This window comes from Falco rusticolus, chromosome 4, assembly GCF_015220075.1.
Source record: "Falco rusticolus isolate bFalRus1 chromosome 4, bFalRus1.pri, whole genome shotgun sequence".
NCBI lineage: Eukaryota > Metazoa > Chordata > Aves > Falconiformes > Falconidae > Falco > Falco rusticolus.
The window spans coordinates 35,320,478-35,341,164 of NC_051190.1; the positions used below are offsets into that span (position 1 = coordinate 35,320,478).

The following is a 20,687-nucleotide window of genomic DNA, read 5'->3' on the forward strand; positions in this document are numbered from 1 at the left end:
AGATTCTTTTTTCTGTATCTGGTAGATTGGGCTTTGTTTTGGGAAGATCTGAAAAATACTAATTAAAATACCTCACTGTACCAGTCTGGCTCCCTGCCCTCCTCGAGGTAATCTCAAATGCTGATGTCACTGCTCTTATCTCAGGATTTTCAGGAATTTAAAATAACACTGGTAGTTATGTTCCAAGCGAGCAAGATCATCAGTGTTCAGTAGTCCCTATAGCCCCTATGCTCAATTTGTGGAAAAGGTACTGTAGTTGCAGTTCCTCCCATTATTTTGACTTCTTTTAAAATCTAACTGCACAGCATATAGCTAGAACTCTCCATATATATTCTTAGCATGTCTTCTTCCTGACACCTAAACTTTGTTTCTCCCTTGTAACCAACAGGAGAGAAGTAAGTGCCTGGCCAAGCACTTAAAAGCTGTAACAGCTCTGTGAAAATCTGAATTCCAAAAGTCATAAGCTAGGTGACTTGTCCAGAGTCCCAGCTCTGTAGGTTAGTGTGTTTTGATGATGGACAAAGTCTAAACCCACCATCTGCACCGATCTCCTTAAGTACATGGAAACATCTTTACTCCCATCTGTGTCAAACAGCCGTTGTGTTTCTGTGGTGCTGATTAGGAGAAAAGCAAAAGCTATGGCTAAATGACTAAAGGAGGGCTATGGGACATGTTCGTAAAAACTATGTGAAGACTTCATCCCTCTGACAATAAAAGCAGGAGGTACAGTGCTTGTAACTATAAAGCACATCACACATCTGCTTAGCAAATAACACTGAATGTAGGGCTAAAATTGCTGTCCTGAGCAAGAGTCAGCTTGTTGCCCTGAGTAAAGCCTGAACTTCCTCCTCAAACTCCTGGGAAAGTTAGTTCTTGGAAGACCATTTGATCTGTACTGGTACTATGGACCTTCCCCTCTTTTCCCCCTTATGCTTTGGTTCTTAAAAGCCCCAGTGGATTTCTCATTTGAAAGCTGGGTAGTCAGCAGGGTTTGAGTGACAGCATATTTGCATTACCATCGGGCCTCTTTAGGAAGTGAAAAGAGCTTTTGGGAACCTTAAAGAAAGCAAGAATCTGCAGAGTAGAGAAAACAAAACTCCTTTGGGTCCCCTAGGCTTCTACAGAGAAGCTGGGAAAACCCATTGCGCCTGATTCTGTAGCATTTTCTCTCCTATATGTCAAACCTATCAGAGTGTGAGACAGACAAGAGAAGTTACACAGGCTATTGTCCGGCTTATTTAAGAGCATTGTTACGCTTCCTGTGCACCCGGTGCTTTTCTCAAAGGAGAAGGGCACAGTCAGGTTGTTGGGTCTGTGCAGAATGCAATGGCTTTTCCCCTGTAGATACAGCATGGCATAGGGTACTGAAATGACACCCCCCAGGCCTGTTTAAGTTATATGCAAAGCTGCTAGATACATTTGCATAAAATCTACAATGTACAAACAATCTTTGCTGACTCTTAGGGACATGGTTTAGTGATGGACTTGGCAGTGCAAGGCTGGTTGGACTCTATTAATCTTAAAGGTTTTTTCCAACCTGAATGATTCCATGATTTTCTGGAATAGATAGTACATTCTTTCCAGTCCCTGTGAAATCATTGTTGATGTTTTAGAAAAAACATCAGTAAAGCAAACAGCAGTTACAATATGTCACTTTTCCCCCAAAGCTGAGCTTTAAATGTATGCCTAGCAATCTTAAACACATGAGTTATGACTATGATAAAACATTTCTCTTATTAAGAACCCAAATCCATTCCTGGAGTAATTGCAATAGTATTGAACTAGGGATGAATTTTCAGCATGCTTTCATGTATTCCTGACACACTGTCTGCAATTCTGCTTTTCTGTTTCTTGATGGCTTATTGTAAGAAACCGTCTGTATGTTTGGAGATATCACGTAAGCATATATTATTCTTTTCCTCTCTTGGTATTTCAAGCCGTATCATCAAAACCTAAAAGCAGCCTCTCTGTTTGCCCAAAAAAAAGATAAAATAGCTCATAATGAATAAACAGCATGAGCAGAAGATTTTCTAAACGTGTCACAAAATGACAGGAAAATAAGTGGGTCGGAAGACTCTGCAGTGATCTGGCACAGTGACTCAGCCCCAGTACATGTTCTTGTAGCCCAGTTACCAGGGGAAGAATGCTCTGAGCACTGTCATTCCCATAAAATCCACAAGTGAAGTGACAGCATGAGTCACCTCTGCTGTGCACCATCTGGACTGAGGGCGGGCAGGGCAAGGAAACAGAGGAGACCTCCCTTCCCTGTGCCCTGGCAGGTCTCAGACACTATGGAAGACAGTGGCAGGCAGGACTTAAAAAAGAAACAGACACAGAAGTGTTGTGTTTTAATAGAAATTATTACAGAACAGCTACATTTTCCTGTCATCTTTTCAGCTGAGGAAGAAAACAAAATTCCCTAGTGTAAGACCTAGGTATCATCTAGAGCCATGGATGGAAAAAAAGCAAAAATGATAGTAAAAAGCAGTAGGAAAATCACTAAATGCTCACCTTAATGGTCAGCCAAAGAAAAAGAGATGGCCAACATCTGTCGAATGCTTAAGACTTGAGAGTAAGAATTATTAATAACAACTACGTACACATAAAATGTCTTTTTCGTTGATTTCAGGAAGAGCAGGGCAGTTCAGTGTGTCTAGAGAGCTGCTGCTTTTGCGGAATGACTTTCAAAGCTAGAAATAGATCTGTGCTCTCTCTAGCACGTCTGTTAGAGGAGGTCTTAAGATTCTTTTGTTTTCTGTTATTGCATTAAAGTGCTTGAAGTTAAAAAATGAATGTAGAGTGGTTTTGTTTGTTTCCTTCCCTCTCTTCCAAGAGGACTTGCAGACACTTAGGTTATTTTTAGTTCTGTTTTAATATATTCCTGTCCCAGAAGTAAAACGCTTGTAATTGTTAAGAGTTTCTGAAGACTCTGATAGTGTCAGTCTAGGAGATGGCCTAAGAATCAGACATCATGCAAAGTCACGAGTTGACACGATTACATGTATATGGAGAAGGTCTCAATACAGGGATAAGACAATCATCTCCTTGGTGGTGTGACCAATGAACATGCTCAAAAGCAGCCAGTAGTGATGGAGAAATTTGGGTGACTGAAGCAAAGGACTGTGTAGAAATAAAAGAGAATTGCTACAGACTAAGATGGTAATTGGTGTTTTCAAACTGCAGATTCATTAAAATACAGATTGAGGTGGGGAGGAGGGACATCAGTGGAGGCTGCTTTTGGGGACTGCAGGTGTTTAAGGCCTTGCCAAAGCTGTGGGGAATCTTGAAAGGTGAAAATATTCTGACACTAGAAGAAAAAAATAAGTTTATGTATGCCAGTCTTCTACATTTGACTCCATTTTTTCCCTGTCAACTCATCTTAGTTTCTTAAAGCTTATAATTATAAATCTGTGAAATCACAGACAACATTTAATGAATATAGCACACGTTGCCTGAGTCATTACGGAGCGTGTTTATCACCTTGTTATTTAGCTCAGCACTTGGTACTGTTCAGGTTGGAAGACCCAGAGCTGGCTATTAAGATAACAGATTGCTGACCAGCCTGCTTGGCAGGTCAGGTTACAAATCAAAAGTTCTATGATTAACTTTAATTATTAAAATGAGTTTGTCTATTTTTTCTTGTTAAAAGTGCTCTCTGATGGAGGAAGAGTGGATAGAAACACTGGACTGCAACTTGCGAAGTAATGTCATTCAGCTGTTGCTTCAGAACAATTGAAGACGGCAGGACTTGAAAATCTCAGTCCCTGGAGGTCATATTTAAGGCATATTTCTCAGCAGTTCAGAACAGTGTCTAAAGAAGCTATTTCTGTTTCATTCTCACTGATACTGTTAAATTCTTTTGAGCCTGGTCATCTCCTCTGCCAGTTATGAAGTTTTACTGTCAAATTCAATAGTAACAAGAGGAGCTTCCTGGAAGTGCCCCACTGTGGAGGGGAATATTTCTCTACATGGCAAAAACTGATGAAGTTAACTTGTCTAAAAACATGCAATAGGGAGGTTAGATTTAAGTTCAGAAGTACCCATTGCAGCAGCATACAGAAGACCGCATGTAAAAATATAGGGCAAACTTATGTGCATGGTTCCTTTAAACTGGTCTGGAAAAAACCAGGTTTTTTGTTATTAGGCAGCAGAAGTAGGAAACTTGGTTTGACTGTGTTGTCTCTAGCAGAATCAATGATAAATTTCCTTCTTAATTTGCCTCCTTATTTGATCTTTTCTTATTTTTCAAACCAGAACAGCAACTATGTACTATCAAAGCTGAAAACCATATAAAGGTATCTGGTATAAAATTAAATATTGACAGTCCGTCCATTTCAAGACTTCTCAATTCACTGTTCAGTCATCACTGATCTATCCTCTCCTATTCATAGCAGAAGGCAAGTGAGAGAGACCACTGAAATACCATAGGTCAAGAGTTACATGTTCTGACAGAGCATCCTCGCCTATAGAAAGATCAACTACGCCAAAGGGTGGGCCAAAGTAACTGTGAGTACTATATATGCATGCTGTATTATGAATATATTATCTTGGATACATCGTCTCATGAAAGACAATTCATTCTACCATCCACTCAGGCAAACCAGACCATAGATATCTAAGAACTGGGAAATAAAAAACAGTTTGGGATTAAAGGCTACATTCAGAAATACAGCGCGAAGTTACTGACCTAAAAATTACTTAAGTCAAAAGATTAAAATACCCAGAGTTGTTCCCTTTTCTGTAAACAATTTGTGACAACCACAACATATATTAAATGAGAAATGCTCATTTAAATAGCATTTTAAAGAAAACTTTTAATTAAATAATTACTTTCTTAGCTGTCCAACAGAGATGATAATGAAAATTTCTCCTTAAAAGGAGGAATTCTTTCCTTTTTCAAGAAACAAACATCTCAACTAACAGGCACTAAGTTCATTAAATACTTTGGTAATGATATGTTTATCATTATACACCACTAAAAAAACGCTTTTCCTTTCTGAGCATTTTAACATAGCATTTTTACTGCCACACAGTTGAAAGTGTAATGTCATATTTTTCTCTGGGGTTGACTGCTGTCAAACAGGGCAAAGGTGATAGCTCTGCAGAGAGATCAAACTGAACCAAAGGCATTTTTCTTCCCTTTTTGATAGCTGGTTTGTATTTATACTTTCAGCTTAAAGTGCAGTCTAGAACTCTGCAATTCTGTCCTGAACTCCTGTTCCTGAGGCTTCCAGGCTCCCATCTGAAAAGCTGAGAGACCCTCACCAGAGCTGGACCTTGCAGGAATTCCCAGTTCTACAGTGGGCATGCTGACATCCTTGAGGCCTCTAGATCCATGGCTAGGATGGGACTAGATCCTAGATTCTAGTCCCCTAGAAATGCTGTCCCTAATCTCAGAAGCCTGAAGCTTTGAGCATCTGACAACTCTCATTACAGAAAGCAGGTTGTGCCATTTCCCATCGTACAATTTCCTGATTATTTCCTCAAGGATGCTGGGTATTTGGAGGTGAGAAACCATTGTAATGTCCTTGGGATGCAAAAGGTGAATGGGGACATACATTCATAGCCACAAATTAATCCTATCTTGCAGAAGAGTGTGTGCCACACCAGGCTATATCAATGGGAGAGCCATGGTACACCTCATAAAGCTGGGCTTGGTATTTTTCCTAATGGTACCTCATCTTATGAAGCTGACAACCTGATGTGTATTTATTGAAAAATATATATCACCACACAATGGCCTCCTTTTCTACAGCATCCCAAAGTGCATCCTGTGTTCCTAGAACAACGTACAATCAGGAAAAAAGAAAGAAGGAATTCACAGTGAGTTATATTGTATTGTTAAGATTATAGAACTGTGAAGGAGAAAAGATTCATTACTCCTTTCTATGAAAAGACAGATCTTACCAGAAAACACTGACAACAATTCTATTAATGACAAAAAATCTGGTTTTGTTGGTGTTATTTCTTTGCACTATAGTAACAGCTAGGTGCCAAACTCAGAAAAAAGTACTAGATGCTGCACACATAAGTAAACATGCTTAACCTTAGAGGAGAGAAAATAGATAATATACAGGACAAAGACAAAATCAAAACTGGCCAAGAAAGCAAGTCAGAACACCTGCTTAGCAATATATAACTAGTGAGTTACCACTGCTATTTACACCTCTGACAGCCTGTTTATCTCTGTACACTCTCCCTCCCTCTCACCCTTATCTAGGGTGATGCTCAGTGTGTGTCACTGTTGCCACACATGGCATTAAGCCATGGAGAAGTCACAGTTGATGCTACAGTTACTAAAAACAGAGATAAAGTATTTGGATGAAAAAGTAATTAAAATTTGAAATGGACTTCATTCATACAAAGACAGCAATCGTTACTGCCTTTTCACACTTCAGAATGGGAACGCTCCACGTAAGCAGGCTTTGTAGTACAGTATTACTTCTTGAGTTTAGCCAGTAATGAGAGACTGCTTATTTCATGTTCCCACTTTGTGTGAGTCTACTAGATTTGCTGCATGCATTCTAAATTAAAACACTGAATTTCTGAGTTGATTTATTGAAGGTTATCATCACCAAAGGATTTAACTTCTCACTTCTGCAGTTCTTGGATAGCTTGATGTTGCTTCACTTTGCAGTGGTTGTGTAAAGCGAGGCAATCAGCAAATATACCTTTTTGTACTTCAAAATACCAATCTGCTGTGCATACTGCAAAGGACATAAAGGTCAGAATCCTATCTGACCTCTGTTGGTGTGGTGTTGTTCTTAGGAGGAATGTGGACTATAATTTTTTCTCCACGATGAATTTGTCCTAAATTTGAGATTCTACCATTATGTCCAGTACCCTACAGAATGACTGTTACTGACTATCCCACCTTTACTACTGCTAGCAATGGATACATCGATATCATAGCAACAAAAGAGACATTTATGGGGCTTTTTTGCAAAGTGGGAAAAGGGTAAAGTTTGAAAAGGCAAGTAAAGAAAAAGTAAGCCTGATTGGAAGAACGAAAAAAACCCCAAAAACAAACCAGGGTTAATTATGTACTCTGGACAGCTAATGAAGCTGTGGGACTGCTAGTATAATACCAGGGCAAAGTCAAGTTGCAGCAAACTTATTTACATAAAAGGTAAAAAATTGTTCCTGGGATTGCAAGTAAGCAAACATAATAGTGTCAAATGGTTTAAAAACTTGAATGGATCCATGGAGAATTTGGATGATGTAGATCTTATGAGCACTCTGGAGACGAGGGAGTCATCTAATCATGTGTAGTGGGAGTGTACCAAGACAATGACCGATTTTTAATTCTGCTAAGTCAATGTGAAGGTGAATTTGGCTTTTTCACAGTATTAGTTTAGCAATGTAATAACCACACAGACATTAAGCAAATACTGTGTGTTATAATTTTACAGATCAAACAAGTTTCATGAGGTAAGTAAAGCTGTTTTCAACAATTGCCTAAAGCAACCTAATAGGTCTTACTATTTAATATCTTATATTCCCTACACATACAGTTGCCATTCAGTATCATCTACATGGCAGAAATAACCACTCCCAAGACAGCTATCACAGGTGGAAGCAACTTCCACAGTTTTAGTTCAAGGTCATCCAATATAGCTGGCTTCAACTTTTGCTTTCCATCTGGAAAGCCAGCAGTAACAGGTACTGGCAGATTTCCCAAGGAGCATGTTTCATGATGACAGCGAATGCTATAAGAACTCCATGCCTTTTCCATTCACAGGCACAAGCAGTAACCGTGGGTGATAAGATCTCACCTATACTATTAATATTTACTGGGTCAGAATATGCTAATTCATTTTAAAATGCGTGAATTTTGCACTACAAGTGATTTTGAGGTTCAGTTTTGATCGGTTCCTATATCATATAGAGGTCTCAGGTTTTGCTGCCTGTTTCCTCTGTCAGCTAAATGGAGCTAACTCATGCATTATCCATTTTTACAAGTCTTTCTCAGCACAGTAGATTTCCATGCCTCCCAGTGATATGAATCCTAAACTGCTTCTGAAGCCACACGCAAGTATCCATAGCAGTAACACATCCAATGTGCAATGAAGAGGATGCTGCCTGAGCAATTCCCTCAGCTTTTGGGTCTGTTATCTCACCAGGAAAAAGAAAAAGGAAGTGGGACAGGAGAATTAGAGATGGAGAGAGTGTGCTTGTTCTGAAGTGGTATGTTTGCTTTCTTTAATAGCAAAGACAGATTGAAAATTTACAGTTTGACCCAAAACTCTTTTTATAGAGAACATTTTAAGAAATGAGCTGAGAATCCTGAGAAGCAAATGAGGGGGAATGCTGGCTAGCTATAAACTGATGCTTTTCCATATGTACTGTCTCCTTCATATCAATATGTGCCGAGTCCTTAGCTTTTCTGAAAATAAACCCAGAAGAGCTGGAGATAGCATATGATGGCTTTAAGCTATATTTTCATTTCCTGGCTAGGCTGAAGATGGTCACAACAGCTCCTGCCATGATTTTATGAAATTTCAGAGTATCATTAACATGGAGAGATGCTACAAATTGCTACATATTGCTACACATAGCCACAATTGCTACATAACCTTGACATATCCTGAGGAGGTCCATCCTAGGCACTAAGTGAGCCCGGGTCTTGTGACAAAAATAAGATTTGATAATGTAATTACAGAGCAAATAACAGTACATCTGCTGTGCTGTGACTATGGTTGCCTGAGCTAAAATGTGATTGCACAGCATAAATTGTGGCATTACCTAATCGAGGAAGGCTTGATTTTATAATCTGAAAATTGGTTCCATGTAAACTTTAGGTAATTCTTCATAGCAAGCAGGAAGTCAGCTGGAAATAGTATGGACTTCCTGGATATGAAGAGTACAGCTGTCTTCAGCTGCCCTCCTTTTCAAAGGAGGAAATAACATTATGGAGCAAAGGCTTACAAAGGCTAGTATCTGACTTACAATTTGCACCCAGGAAAGATCATGACCTCTTAATCAATTGCTTCAGCTGATTTTGCTTTCTTTATTTCTTTGTATCAATAAAAAGAAAAACAAGAATTATCAGAAAGCTGGCCTCTCTTAAAGTATACACTACAAGGTGAACTATTTCACTGTGGTATGTAGTAAAATACGTACAAAAAGTTCAGCTGCTTCCCTTGCTTTTCAAATAGAAAGATTTCAGGGGAGAGGCTAAGACCATGCTGTCACACATTTAATTTTATTGAGCTTCACTCAGGAAATTGTGTTTTGCAATAAAGAAGACTCATAAATTTGAAAACCAGATATGTCAATTGGAGTTTCCTGTATTGTTATGGTTTTGCTTCACTTCAGAGTTCCACAGTTACACTGTTTACATATGTATTTGTCTTTAAGTGCTTTAGTTTTTAATTACTGAAATGAGGTCTCACATTAATGTTTAGTACACCAGTAAGGAATTTCCACTTCCATCTGCAAGGCAGAGACAAAAGAGAGTGCAAAGGACTACAAAGCAGTACAAAAGAGAAAAAACACGTTTTGAAACTGTACAGATATTTGTGGTTTTCACTTAAAAATTTTTGGCATTTCATTTTTAAAGAGGGTAAATCTTGTTTGCATTGTTCTCAATGAATGTTCACTACTTCTGTATTTTGGGGAGGTTTTTCTTTAACACAGTGATAGGCGGACTACAGAAATACCTATATTTGTCTGAGAGCAAATATAGTTATTCTCCTTCAATAGTAAATTCTCGGTCTGTCACTAAACAGTACATATTGCTCTGTAGGACTGCGGACACAGAATTTGTGGGCCTGGTACAGAGATGCAATTGCAGTACCTTCTTACAGAGACCTTCTGAATTTTAAGGTAATTTTGATGGATATTGGTACATATCTGACTTGTCCACCAGTTAGGAATGATGCAATTTCTGGAATCTGTCAGTAGTTGTCTGCCAGACCGTTTAATTTTCAGAGCTGTGCCCTGTGAACTGTGCTGAGCGCAGGCTGGAACCCGGGTGTGTGGCCTTTCTGGGTGCTACACTCAGGGTGATCTGAGCAGTGAGTGTGTTTACTGAAGGACAGGTGGAAGACACATATATTTAACAGCCCTGCATCCAAGTACCTCCCAGTTTTCTGGAAGACCTCCTGGGACAGACTCACCAGTGCCCCTGTGCAGAGTGAGGGGCATCGGAGGTAGTCACTAGGAAAACATAGGTTTTTGGGGGTCTTAGCTGGCAGCCCACGACCCTTTATGTCACGTAGCCCAGCAGACAACAAGGGGTGTGCACAGAGTTTGTGAAGAAGGAAAAAAATTCCTCAGAGCCGTTGCAAGAGGAGGGTGTCAGGGGAAGGATGGCCACAGTGGCCCCACAGACAGGGTAGCCATTTCGTATTGTGTGGCTGAGCTGCTACAGAGTGGCAGCCATTTTGTTTCATGGCAGCAGAGCTCATTTCACCTGTGAGGGCAAGCAATTAGCATTGTCTTGCATGGGTCTGCAGTGGAAGGGCCCTTATGAAGGACCCTCTCTAAACTTTAAAAAGAAAGTGTGCCGCTTACTGAAGGAATTTTTGCTGCTCTTTCCCTTCTTCAACCAGAATCATAAACCTGCAGGTGGGTGAGGTCTCTTATCTGGTGACTGACTTCAATATCACGTGAGTTACTATTCCCGACTGGGTCTCCAAATCCCTTTCTATGGGTGGGAAATTTCTTCCTGAGATTAACCTTCCTGCTGATGGCCCAGAGTGATGATCATGAGTAATTTTAATATCCAGTACAGCACAAAGCAACTTGCTTATTCACAGTGTGACTGTTGCAAAGAAGTGGGGGGAAATTCATAAACTAAAAAAAAAAAAAAAAGCGTTGATGTTTTACCTCAATACTTAATCACTGAAATGTATGTGACATTTATTCAAATATAATTGAAATTTTCCTCAGTTTTGAAAACTGAAAAGCTGTGTCTGTGGGATCAACAGTATGTTTGATAGACACAGGCTAACAGATGAGACACAGAGTCTACTTGGATATGTATGAGAAAAACATCCCACATATTTTTATATGGTTTTTGAACACTGCTCTGTACCACTTTTTAAGTCTAATACTACTCAATTATTTTATTTTTTAGTTTAATCCCACTGCCTGATTCTCAAATACTTTAAGACTTGTCTTGAAATAATGATGATGATTAAGTGTCTGGCTTTTATTTCTTCACCATCCCACTTTTTCTTTCACCCTTACAAGGGTGACTCTTCTAAAGCTTTTAGTGATGATGAACTGTTCAGTAAAGATTCTATTTAGATATTGAAGTGTTACCAACTGTGAGTACTGTACTATAACATTTGTGTAGTGATGTAGGAGCAACATATTTCATTTTATCGCTTTTGTTGTCCTACAGACTTTATTAGTCATTGGTGTTACTTTGTTCAGTAGGGAGAGGGAATATGAACCTCATAGTATTGCTATGGTGAAAATAAGGCCTCAATGCCTTAACTTTTAAAGCAAGGAAAGTTGTCTGTATGTTTTGCTGAAGACTCCCTCATGTAGAGTTAACGTCACTTGAAGAGAGACACATGCTATATACGTCACAGCTGAGAAACTGCCTGAAAGAATATTACATTATCAACAATCTCACACATCATCAGAAAAAGTTTTCACTGTTTCACACACAAGTGTGAAAAATGCAAACCAACTCCAGGCCCCCTGAGCATCCAGACCTTGCTAGGTGTTTTTTTCAGTTGGGTTTGTTTTTCAGAGGGTTTTGTTGGATTTTTTTTTTTTTGTACTGGCTGATACGCTAACATGGAGCAGTTCTCTGCCAAATGCCCTTATTTTATAGCTAGTGCATTTGTTTGGGCAAAATGTTGACATAACAGTTAAAGACAACACATGTTATTGCAGAGCTGTCTCAAACATCAGTAATGGTGAGTTTTATTATTATCCCACCTCAATCTTCTTTGTGCAGCTTCTTCAAGGAAAACAGTAATTTAAATTAGTAGTCTTAAAGCAAGTTCATTCCATGGATTAAACCTGTATCACTCTGACAGGGGAAGAGCTTGCTCTGATTTCCACCAGCAACAGGTCTAGCTTGCAGTGTTTTGTTTTCTTATTCTTGACTGTGAATACCGTTAAAATAAGTGTCTGTGCTCTGAAGAGCTGTGGTAGTTGCTGGTGTGTGTAAGTGAAGCTGACAAGGCTGTATGCCTCCAACAGGAGGGAACCATGGCCAGCAGTAGGGCTGGTGATACACGCAGAGCACAAACCCTCTAGTTTATTTCCTTTGGTCGTTTTTGTGGGATTTTTTGGCAGTGGCAGAGACCTCAGTCCCTCTTGCTGATAACAGTGGCAGCAGCAACCAGCTTGGCTTTCCATGACTTAGAAGAGACAAAAAAGTGGGGCCATCTCTGGCAGTTGCTGCCTCTGTCACCTGCCTGCTTTGCTAATAGCTAGGGGCCAAACTTAATGGAGTCTTCGGTGCTCAGAAGAGCTTTCCTCACTCAGACAGTGAACAGCTGGGGAGTGCTCTTGGGTAGCTCTAGGCAGAGTGTGTTTGGATGACATCTAATGCAGGAAGAGTACTGTTGCACAGTATGAATGTCAGTTATATTCCCTTTTCAATAAGCAAGCTCCACCGTGTTAAATTCCTTATTCAAACACCTGCTAGGCAATACAGAGTAAAGAGTGTGATGAGTATAAGCATGGGGGAAATGAACAGACTGGATACAAGAACAAACAGAACAAGTGATGAACGTGCAAAACAATGACAAGCAGATGTCCACCATGGCTCTTATTCACTGAGACAGTTTATTTCAGTGCTTTGTTTGATATAGAAAATGTCAAGAAAAGTGCAGGGTTCAGTGATGAGGCTTCTTCCAGATAAACTTTCTGTACAAGCCAATAACCAAGTAAGTATTTGACTACCAGAAGCGGGTGTGACAAAACCTTTCCTGTTTACTTTACTTGTACCACTACAGCAGCATCAAAAGTCAGTGTCACTATTACTAGTCCTTATTTCCAAAGATGTCTAAGCAGTGATTCTGGGCTGAAGTCTTCTGGGATAACACTCAGATGCAGATGTCTGTGCTGTTTGAGGATGAGGCTTTCAACTTCTGGCAGTGCATGTCAGGGCACTGAAATTAACCTCCAGGTGTAAGGGTTAAAGTACCAGTCCTACCTTTGTACTTTAAAGGGAGAAGAGAACAAGTGAGTTTTTTCAGGCTATTGTAGCTTCATTAATGCCAAGGGTCTGGGTTCAAGCAGATTTTAGGTCTACTGAAGTTCTTGGCCTGTCAGCATAGGCATTAGTTTCCCACCCAAGGTACTCACAGACAGATGGGACTTCGAAATAATATATATACTCCTTATTAATAAAAGTCCTGGTCTTCTAAATCCAGTGATTTAGGAATATAAACCACATTGACTTCGTCATCAGAACTGGATTAATATTCGTGAACCTTCAGCAAGGCTCCTATGCCTGACCCTTTGACAGTTTTGAAAACCTTTCTTGGAGTATTACTATTTAATTTGCTACATCAAAATATTTTTTCTGTTCGTAACTTAATGGCTTCCATTTAACAAATGTCAAATCTTGGCTGCTCTTAGTCCAGAACACAGCATGCTCTCTTGTGACATGAACTAAGACCACTAATGAAGCAAGGAATAAAGCCTGAATTAGGTTAGACTGTGGAAGCTCCCTACCTGTTGCTGTTTTCTTTAGACAAATATCCTTCCCACAGAAGAGTGATGTCAGGTATAAAAATGTGCTCTGTAGACACGTACTTTGCTAAAGTTTCCTTTTGTAAGTAATAGATACCTTTTATGTCTTCTGCAAATCATGCTGAATAAAAAAGGTAATTTCCTTTGCAACTACAAAAATAATTTCCCAATGGCATTTTGCAAGCATTCACCTAACAGCGATGCTCTTTATCTTTCTTCCTTTTAAAATGTCAAGCAGATAAAAGTCTTCTAAATAGCATTCTTTCCTATTTTGATTAATTTTGCATAGTGTTTTCCCAGAAGCATTGATACTTACATAAACCTGAGTTCTGATTCTCTTCTGACTAAGACTTCCCGAAGTCTCTGGATCTTTGCCATTTCAAGCTCAATTTCCTCAGGCATCATTGTTGTTTCAGCCATTGAAATGATGTCAAGTTGATCTGTGTGTGAAAGCAGAGAAAATGAATTAAGCTAGTCAAACTGTTTAATGGGTTTCCTTAGGAATGTAAATTTAATCACAGAGCTATCTGATGGGGTAATTAATGCAAGTAGTAATGCTACATTGACTGGTTTTTCTAGTGTTTTGCTTATTACTTTCAATATAACTATTTTGAAGTGAAAGAATCCCTAAGCCAGTGCCATATATTTTGTTAGTCAATCTATCATACCTCTAAGGAATCCCAGCCCAGTATGTAACTACAGCTACTGTTTCTTAATTGATACCACTGCAAACTTTGAAAGAACAGCCATAGACTGCTACAAAACTCACTCAGAGCAATTACTTCCAATTCTGAAGGCTCCTATCTTGGTTCAAGTGCTGGCAATGTAAACTGATGAAGGTTTCCCATCTTTAATTCTCATAGTTCTTCATGCTATTCCACCATCTCAGCTTGACTAACAGCTAAAGCCCAGACCCACTAGAGAGGAGCCAAGGATGTGATTAGAAATGACTTAGGGCCTAACTCCTCGAGGGGCTGAGTGTTTCTCACTAGAGCACTGAAATTAGTTGAGGAGGAAATAAATGCCACTTCACAGTAATTACTTGGCAACTGTTAAGGCCAGGATCCTTCTATGATTATTTCTCTATAATTGATGTATCACTACTTCTAATTCAGGGAGAAACAGGGCTATGAACTGTATTCATTGAAGGCAGAAGGAACCAATTTATAGAAGGTGGATTTGGGAAGGAGCAACTTGGCCTCTGGAAAGCCTTATTCCAAGGGTTCACCATACTTGGCCTTCATTTTGAACAACAATTTAGAGACTAAAAAATAGAGTGCCTGCATGTTTGGTACCCAAATGGAGACATATTCCTGAAAGCAGGCCTGTTTCAGCTGTATTGGTTTAAAAAAAGGAAAATTGAGAGGTCAAAAGGTACTCAAGCATGATTATGCAGGAAACAGGAGACAAAAAGCATCAGGAAAAACAGCTGTCCAATTAATTGGAGATGAATTCCGAAGTCCCCCATGACAGACTAAGCACAAACAGCTGAGAAGAATTTCTGACAGAAACTTGGAGTAGGAATTAAAAGATCTCAACAAACAGCCCTTGCATGAGCTTAGTTCACAAACACCTGTTGTCTCAAAATGGCAACAAAGAAATTCTATAGTATATAAAGAAAAAAATAGGAAAATATATATCTTTTTAAAGTTATCCTGATAGTATTGTCTGCAAGTTTTGGCTTCAATTCATAATGAAGAAAGTGGGTAAATAAATATTAAAAATCACTATTTTTTTCCAAGATAACAGAATCTTGAAAGAAAAAATTGAGGCAGATTTTTAAATGTCCCTCAGGAGAGAACATTTCTCAGTAGTTGTTTTTAAAACTCAAATTGCGAAACTGGTTGGTAAAGTAAGGCTATCATGTGTCTGAAGACACAACTGCCACCTGTAGAAGATGGATCTTCCTATTAGAAATCATTGCGTTTGTTGGGGTGTATTTAGTTGAGGTATAGCCTAGATGTCCGGCTGCACAGGGTAAAGTACATGAGTCTTCTGCAATCCCAGCCACTAAGTTAGATGTTGAAATAGAACCTAAAAACCTTGGAAACTCTAGATCTGTTTGAGGAAGTCTGAACACCACTGAAAATACCTTAGGGGCTGGCCCCACCCTTTCCCTCCCCTCACACCCTTACCTGGGGGTGTGGGAATGAGGAGCCATAGCAAAATCTTGAACCTATTTGCAGAGTACACGTGCTGTGCTACCACTAACAGATGGGCAGAATTATAATTTAATATTCACTAGGTGTTTATCAGACATCAGTCAAAAGAAACTAGAACAAAGGTTCTGTAAGTATAATTTTGCCTCTTGGTGCTTTTTGGGGTTGCGGAGTTATTTTAACTGCTTACAGCATAATTGGCTTTGGTGCAAATTTATTTTCCAAAATATTAAGTAAGAGATAGTAAGTTATTCTGATGCTACTGTGAATTAAAGCCAATAATACTGGTAATTAGAAAGATAAGCCACAAATACATTACACATACATACTTATTTTAAAATAAGTTCTCAAGAGCTCAGAAAACAGGAAAACAACCTCTAACTATCTTATTTCCACTCTCCAACTCTAGCTGTAAATGCCCCAGTGTTACCCCTTGGATCAGATCAGCTGTCATACTGTGATTTCAATAATTCAGGAGGGGAATTGTGAACAAGCCTTATGCCCTCAGTACGTGCTTGAAGCCAACACAAAAATTAGTGTGGCAAGCAATAGTCTAGTCTGACCTCTTGCAGAACAGTCACAGAATCTCCTTCACATCCCACTCAATGTGTGCTTGAACCAGAAAAAAATATTTTTGAGAGCTACCCAAAATTATGCAATGTTTTCAAAAGAATCAAAAATATAAGCAAGGCACCACAAGTTTCAAAGTAGAGGAAAATAAATATAGAAACCGTAAGAAACTAGTTTGCAACTTGTCTGCAAATTTAGAAATGTAGCTAGAATAATAGAGATATATGGAGTGGTTTAGTTTATCTTCATAGCAGTGCAAGTGCTGTGAACATACTGTAAGGAGATTAATTCTCATGGAGATCTCAAACCAGAAGGTGTATTGACAAGAGCTGGATTAAGGGAACTTTGACAGGAAAAACCAGACCAGGCAGTTGAAATGGGAAGAAATTTGAAGGTGAGGATACAGAGTAAACTGAATATGTAGACACCGTGGTCCTTGAAGAGATTAAAAGCCAGTTCTAGAGGGGTAGGCATAGTCTTCCATGGAGAAGGAACAGAAGTCAATCCATACTTTATACACATTCATCTGTGCACTATTAAGGAATGATACCATTTCTGCACTGAATCTCCAGCTTTTCTAAACCTCCCTTCCTAACAGGTAAAGACCAAGTAGCTCCTTTGACAGCTGACAATTCTTTTTATATAGCTGAGTCCATAGATCTCATAAACCCAAAACAGCTGCACTATACCACGCACTTTAGCCCCCTCTTCAGAGTATGCATTTTTAAGGCAAGCTTTGAGGGAAAAGGCACAATTAGAACACTGTATTTCCCAAAAATCCTGAAATAGCAGAGCACAAGTGTGAGGACAGTCTAGAAATACAAGCCTCTGAAGAGGCCACAGGTCAGGATTCCCACCTCACACCTTCACCATTGTGATGCTTACAAATCACCAACCTATTCATGTCTGAATTTCTCTTCTAATATTGTGGATAACTGTTTGGCCTACCTGGCAGCAGTTATGCTAAAGGATAATTAATTATTTTTCATAAAATGGTTTGAGCTTCTGGGACGTAAACTACTTGGGAAAGAATATGTTAACATTATTAAGCCTTTGAGTAATGCTCTATCTCTGTCCCAGTGACAAATGACACCTTTAGTGCTTTGAGACATGATTCTGAACAGTTTCACACAGGAGTCTCTTACCTTTTCATAAAAGAAAGAAGAAAGGTTTCATTTTAGTTAAAGCAGGCATGCATTAGGCAACTGTTTTTTAGCATATATTGTTATTAAGCTCTGTTTCTGGTAGTAAACCAAAATTCATGAAGAAAAAGTGGAGATGACACAGATTAGTCACAGCCAGTGACAGGATGAAGCTATTGTGTCTGCTTTACAAGCTCCAGGATAATTTTCAGTGACCAAGAAATAAGTAAAATATTATTACTGTATGCACAAAAATATTTTATCATTAAAACAATGACTAGATAGATGTAAAATTATCGAGCTTTTACATATAATGAGAGGGACTGAAGAGGTAAACCTGAAGCTATTTATACATATTTTTGCCTTAACTTAAATGCAGACTGGTGTAATTAAACTGGATATTAGCTGAACGATCACATTTTATCTTCAGTTTGCCAACCAGAAATGGAATGTTAGCCACCTGTGATGAAAAGCAACAACAACAAAAATAAAATGCCTATTAAGTCAGTATGTGCAAAGAAAACTTTAAAAGAAGCCTGAAGTGATACAATGAGAAATGGGAGAATGCATTAGACCTGGCGTCAATAGTTTCAGACAAATTGGTAAGGAATGCTGTAAGGAAAAACTAATTATCAGCAAAATCCTGCTGCTGTCACTTGATGTGAGCATTTTGTTCACTGAGAAGCTCATTGTGCTCTATAACCTTTAGCTGGTTTAATTCTAATTTGAGGGTTTTGTTGTCGCCATCTTTGTCAAAGACAGGGCATGGAGGTGAGGTGTATCAGTAACACAAAAGGTCCCAAACCTACGTGTAGGAACCCAAACCTGTGTCATTCTTATTCTGGTGGTATGCACATACTGAATAGCAATTGGACCTCTATTCCATGAACACCTAAAGCAGCAGGCAGGTAATTTGCAGTCTAGAGGCAGTAAGAGCTGAGTGCTGAATTGCTTACAGATACATAGCAGGTGTGTGCCAGAGCCAGTAGAAATTGTGCTGGATCACAGTGTCTCTTTGACATTGTTTATCCTTTTTCTTGCTTGTGAATCTGTTGCTGTTTGGAAACTATTGGTTACTCAGCCTTCAAGAGTCACCTCAGTCATTTAGCAACAGAAATGCTTCAGCATAGGTAAGGGTAATGACCCAGCTACTCTGCCACTTTTTTTTCATCTTTGACATGGATGGACCATCTTGAACGAGACTCTGTGTTTAATCCATGACTGCTGAGAGCTCTTTAAAGCATTGCAGTACAAATCAGCTGCATGGCTTCTCTAACGTGGATAACGTTCAGCAATAAACGAGGCTGCTCAGCTCACTCAATTACAGTGCTTCAGTTGGAAATTATTTTAAGTCATTGTTAGACTGGATTTAAACTGAGCAATTTGAGGCCTATTTCCGCTCCCTTAAATTGTCCAATAATAAGATAGTCCTTGTCAAAATACTGTTAATGGCTAAGTTTTGTTCCACATCTGGGTCAGCGTTTTTTGGGCTTTCTCAAGAATTCTGTGAAATTGATCCTTTTTCACTTAAGTATATTAAATGTTAATAGAGCCTGGTGTAGCAAGTGCACTCTTACTGCTGTTTCAGGTATCAAAATCAAGATTTTCAAGACCACTGTTAGTTGATGAGCCAAAGCAGAACTAAGCACAGGTTAGAGATGGGTGAAGAGAGACCAGATGGTGCAACTTAAAAACATCATACTGGGTAGAAATTGAAATAGTTGCATGAGGTAGAAAACTAAATAGTGATAGTACAAAATATTCCAGATAAAAGATGTTCATGTGAAAAGAATCACATCATTCCTGCAGTTTGTCACTAGCTTGTCACCTGGCGGCACGAATGACTAGTCTTGTAGCCAGGCCTTTTACTATACCTTTTACCATTGCCTCAAATGTATTCAGAGGCCTAGAGTTGTTTGGTTTTTTTTTCTCTTTGATTTAACCCATCTGGAGGAGCGGGCCAACCTGTGCAGAAAAAACCTACATCTAATTGCTTATTCCTAATCTAGCCTGCTGCAGCATTCTACTACTGTGAATCCTAACGATTAAATTTGGCATGTGTGTGGAATAGTATTTATTCAATGTTTTATGCTGGAATTACCATATAAATATAGCTAATAGCTAAGCGCAATACAAGCAGCTGCAATGTTTTTTGTTCCTGGCTTCCCTAACAGGCAGGCAACATTGTCCAATTTGGAATGGGTAGAGTGGGGGAAAGGGGGAAGGTGGCACAGGATAGTACCAGTGTGGAAGTGACCTGACTGTCATGGTGCTGAGCACATCCCACCACTCCTGCTCATTTGACTACCTGAGTTGTTTTGAACATGCTGCAGGTGTCTGGCTTTGAGAAGCCTCGGCAGAGTCTCCCCCTCCTTTCGTTCAGAAGCAGATTTCAAGCTGAGACACTGGCCCTTGGTCCTTGTTCCCCGGCCCCAGGGACCTGGATGTGACTTCACGCTTGAGCTTGGGCCTGCCTTGTACTAGGGATTTGCCTGGAGATCTGGAGTATGGCTGACAGGCTGACCATGGTTGTTGTCACCAGACCTGCTCTGCTTTCCTTGCTCAGGTACCATTGGGGCGTGCTCTTACCACTGAGGACACTGTCCCCGCCCCTGCCAGCCTTGTTATAACTCTCAGCACAGGGCTTGCTTTCCTTTCAGAGCTGCCAGCCCTTCTTGTACCCAACGCTGATTCTCCACCAACGCTGATACTCCTCATGACTGCAGTGAACCCTGGACAAATGCTCACTTCATCAGGATTTCCCTTTCTTACTTTTGATGATTTCTGGAGAAATTCCAAAGGAATCTGCATATATAAATACAGACTGGGGGAACCAGTACATTTGTTTTGAAAGCAGTGCACAGGCATATTACCTGCTTCTATGTGCATTACATAAACTCAGTGCTTCACATTCTCTCTTTCCATGAAAAATGCTATGAGTATTTTTGTACTGGCTATGAGTCCCAATGTCTCTGAGATAGAAGCTGCTCTGCATGGGTATGAGGAATCAGTCCTCATCCTTCCGCAGAGTACAGTCCACAGGCCACTGCAGGGGGTTCTTCCCTCTGCTTGTCAATTGGCCCTCCTGTCTCATCTCTGGCACTGAAAACAGGCTAGTGATAACAGCCAATTTAGTAAAAGTTGG

General features: G+C 39.6%; 1 protein-coding gene and 1 long non-coding RNA gene across 2 annotated transcripts in view; one reads left to right on the top strand and one right to left on the bottom strand.

Moving 5' to 3' along the window:
• Nucleotides 1-20,687, bottom strand: part of BMERB1 (bMERB domain containing 1) — a 54,547-nt gene that overhangs the window by 11,767 nt on the left and 22,093 nt on the right. Inside the window, exon 2 of the mRNA XM_037386257.1 lies at nt 13,988-14,111. Coding sequence (XP_037242154.1) covers nt 13,988-14,111 — 124 coding nt within the window. The remainder of the gene's footprint in view (nt 1-13,987; nt 14,112-20,687) is intronic.
• LOC119147366 lies at nt 3,657-5,947 on the top strand. Its single transcript, XR_005104009.1, has 3 exons — nt 3,657-3,770; nt 4,395-4,506; nt 5,174-5,947. It is a non-coding gene; the product is annotated as an uncharacterized LOC119147366 (long non-coding RNA).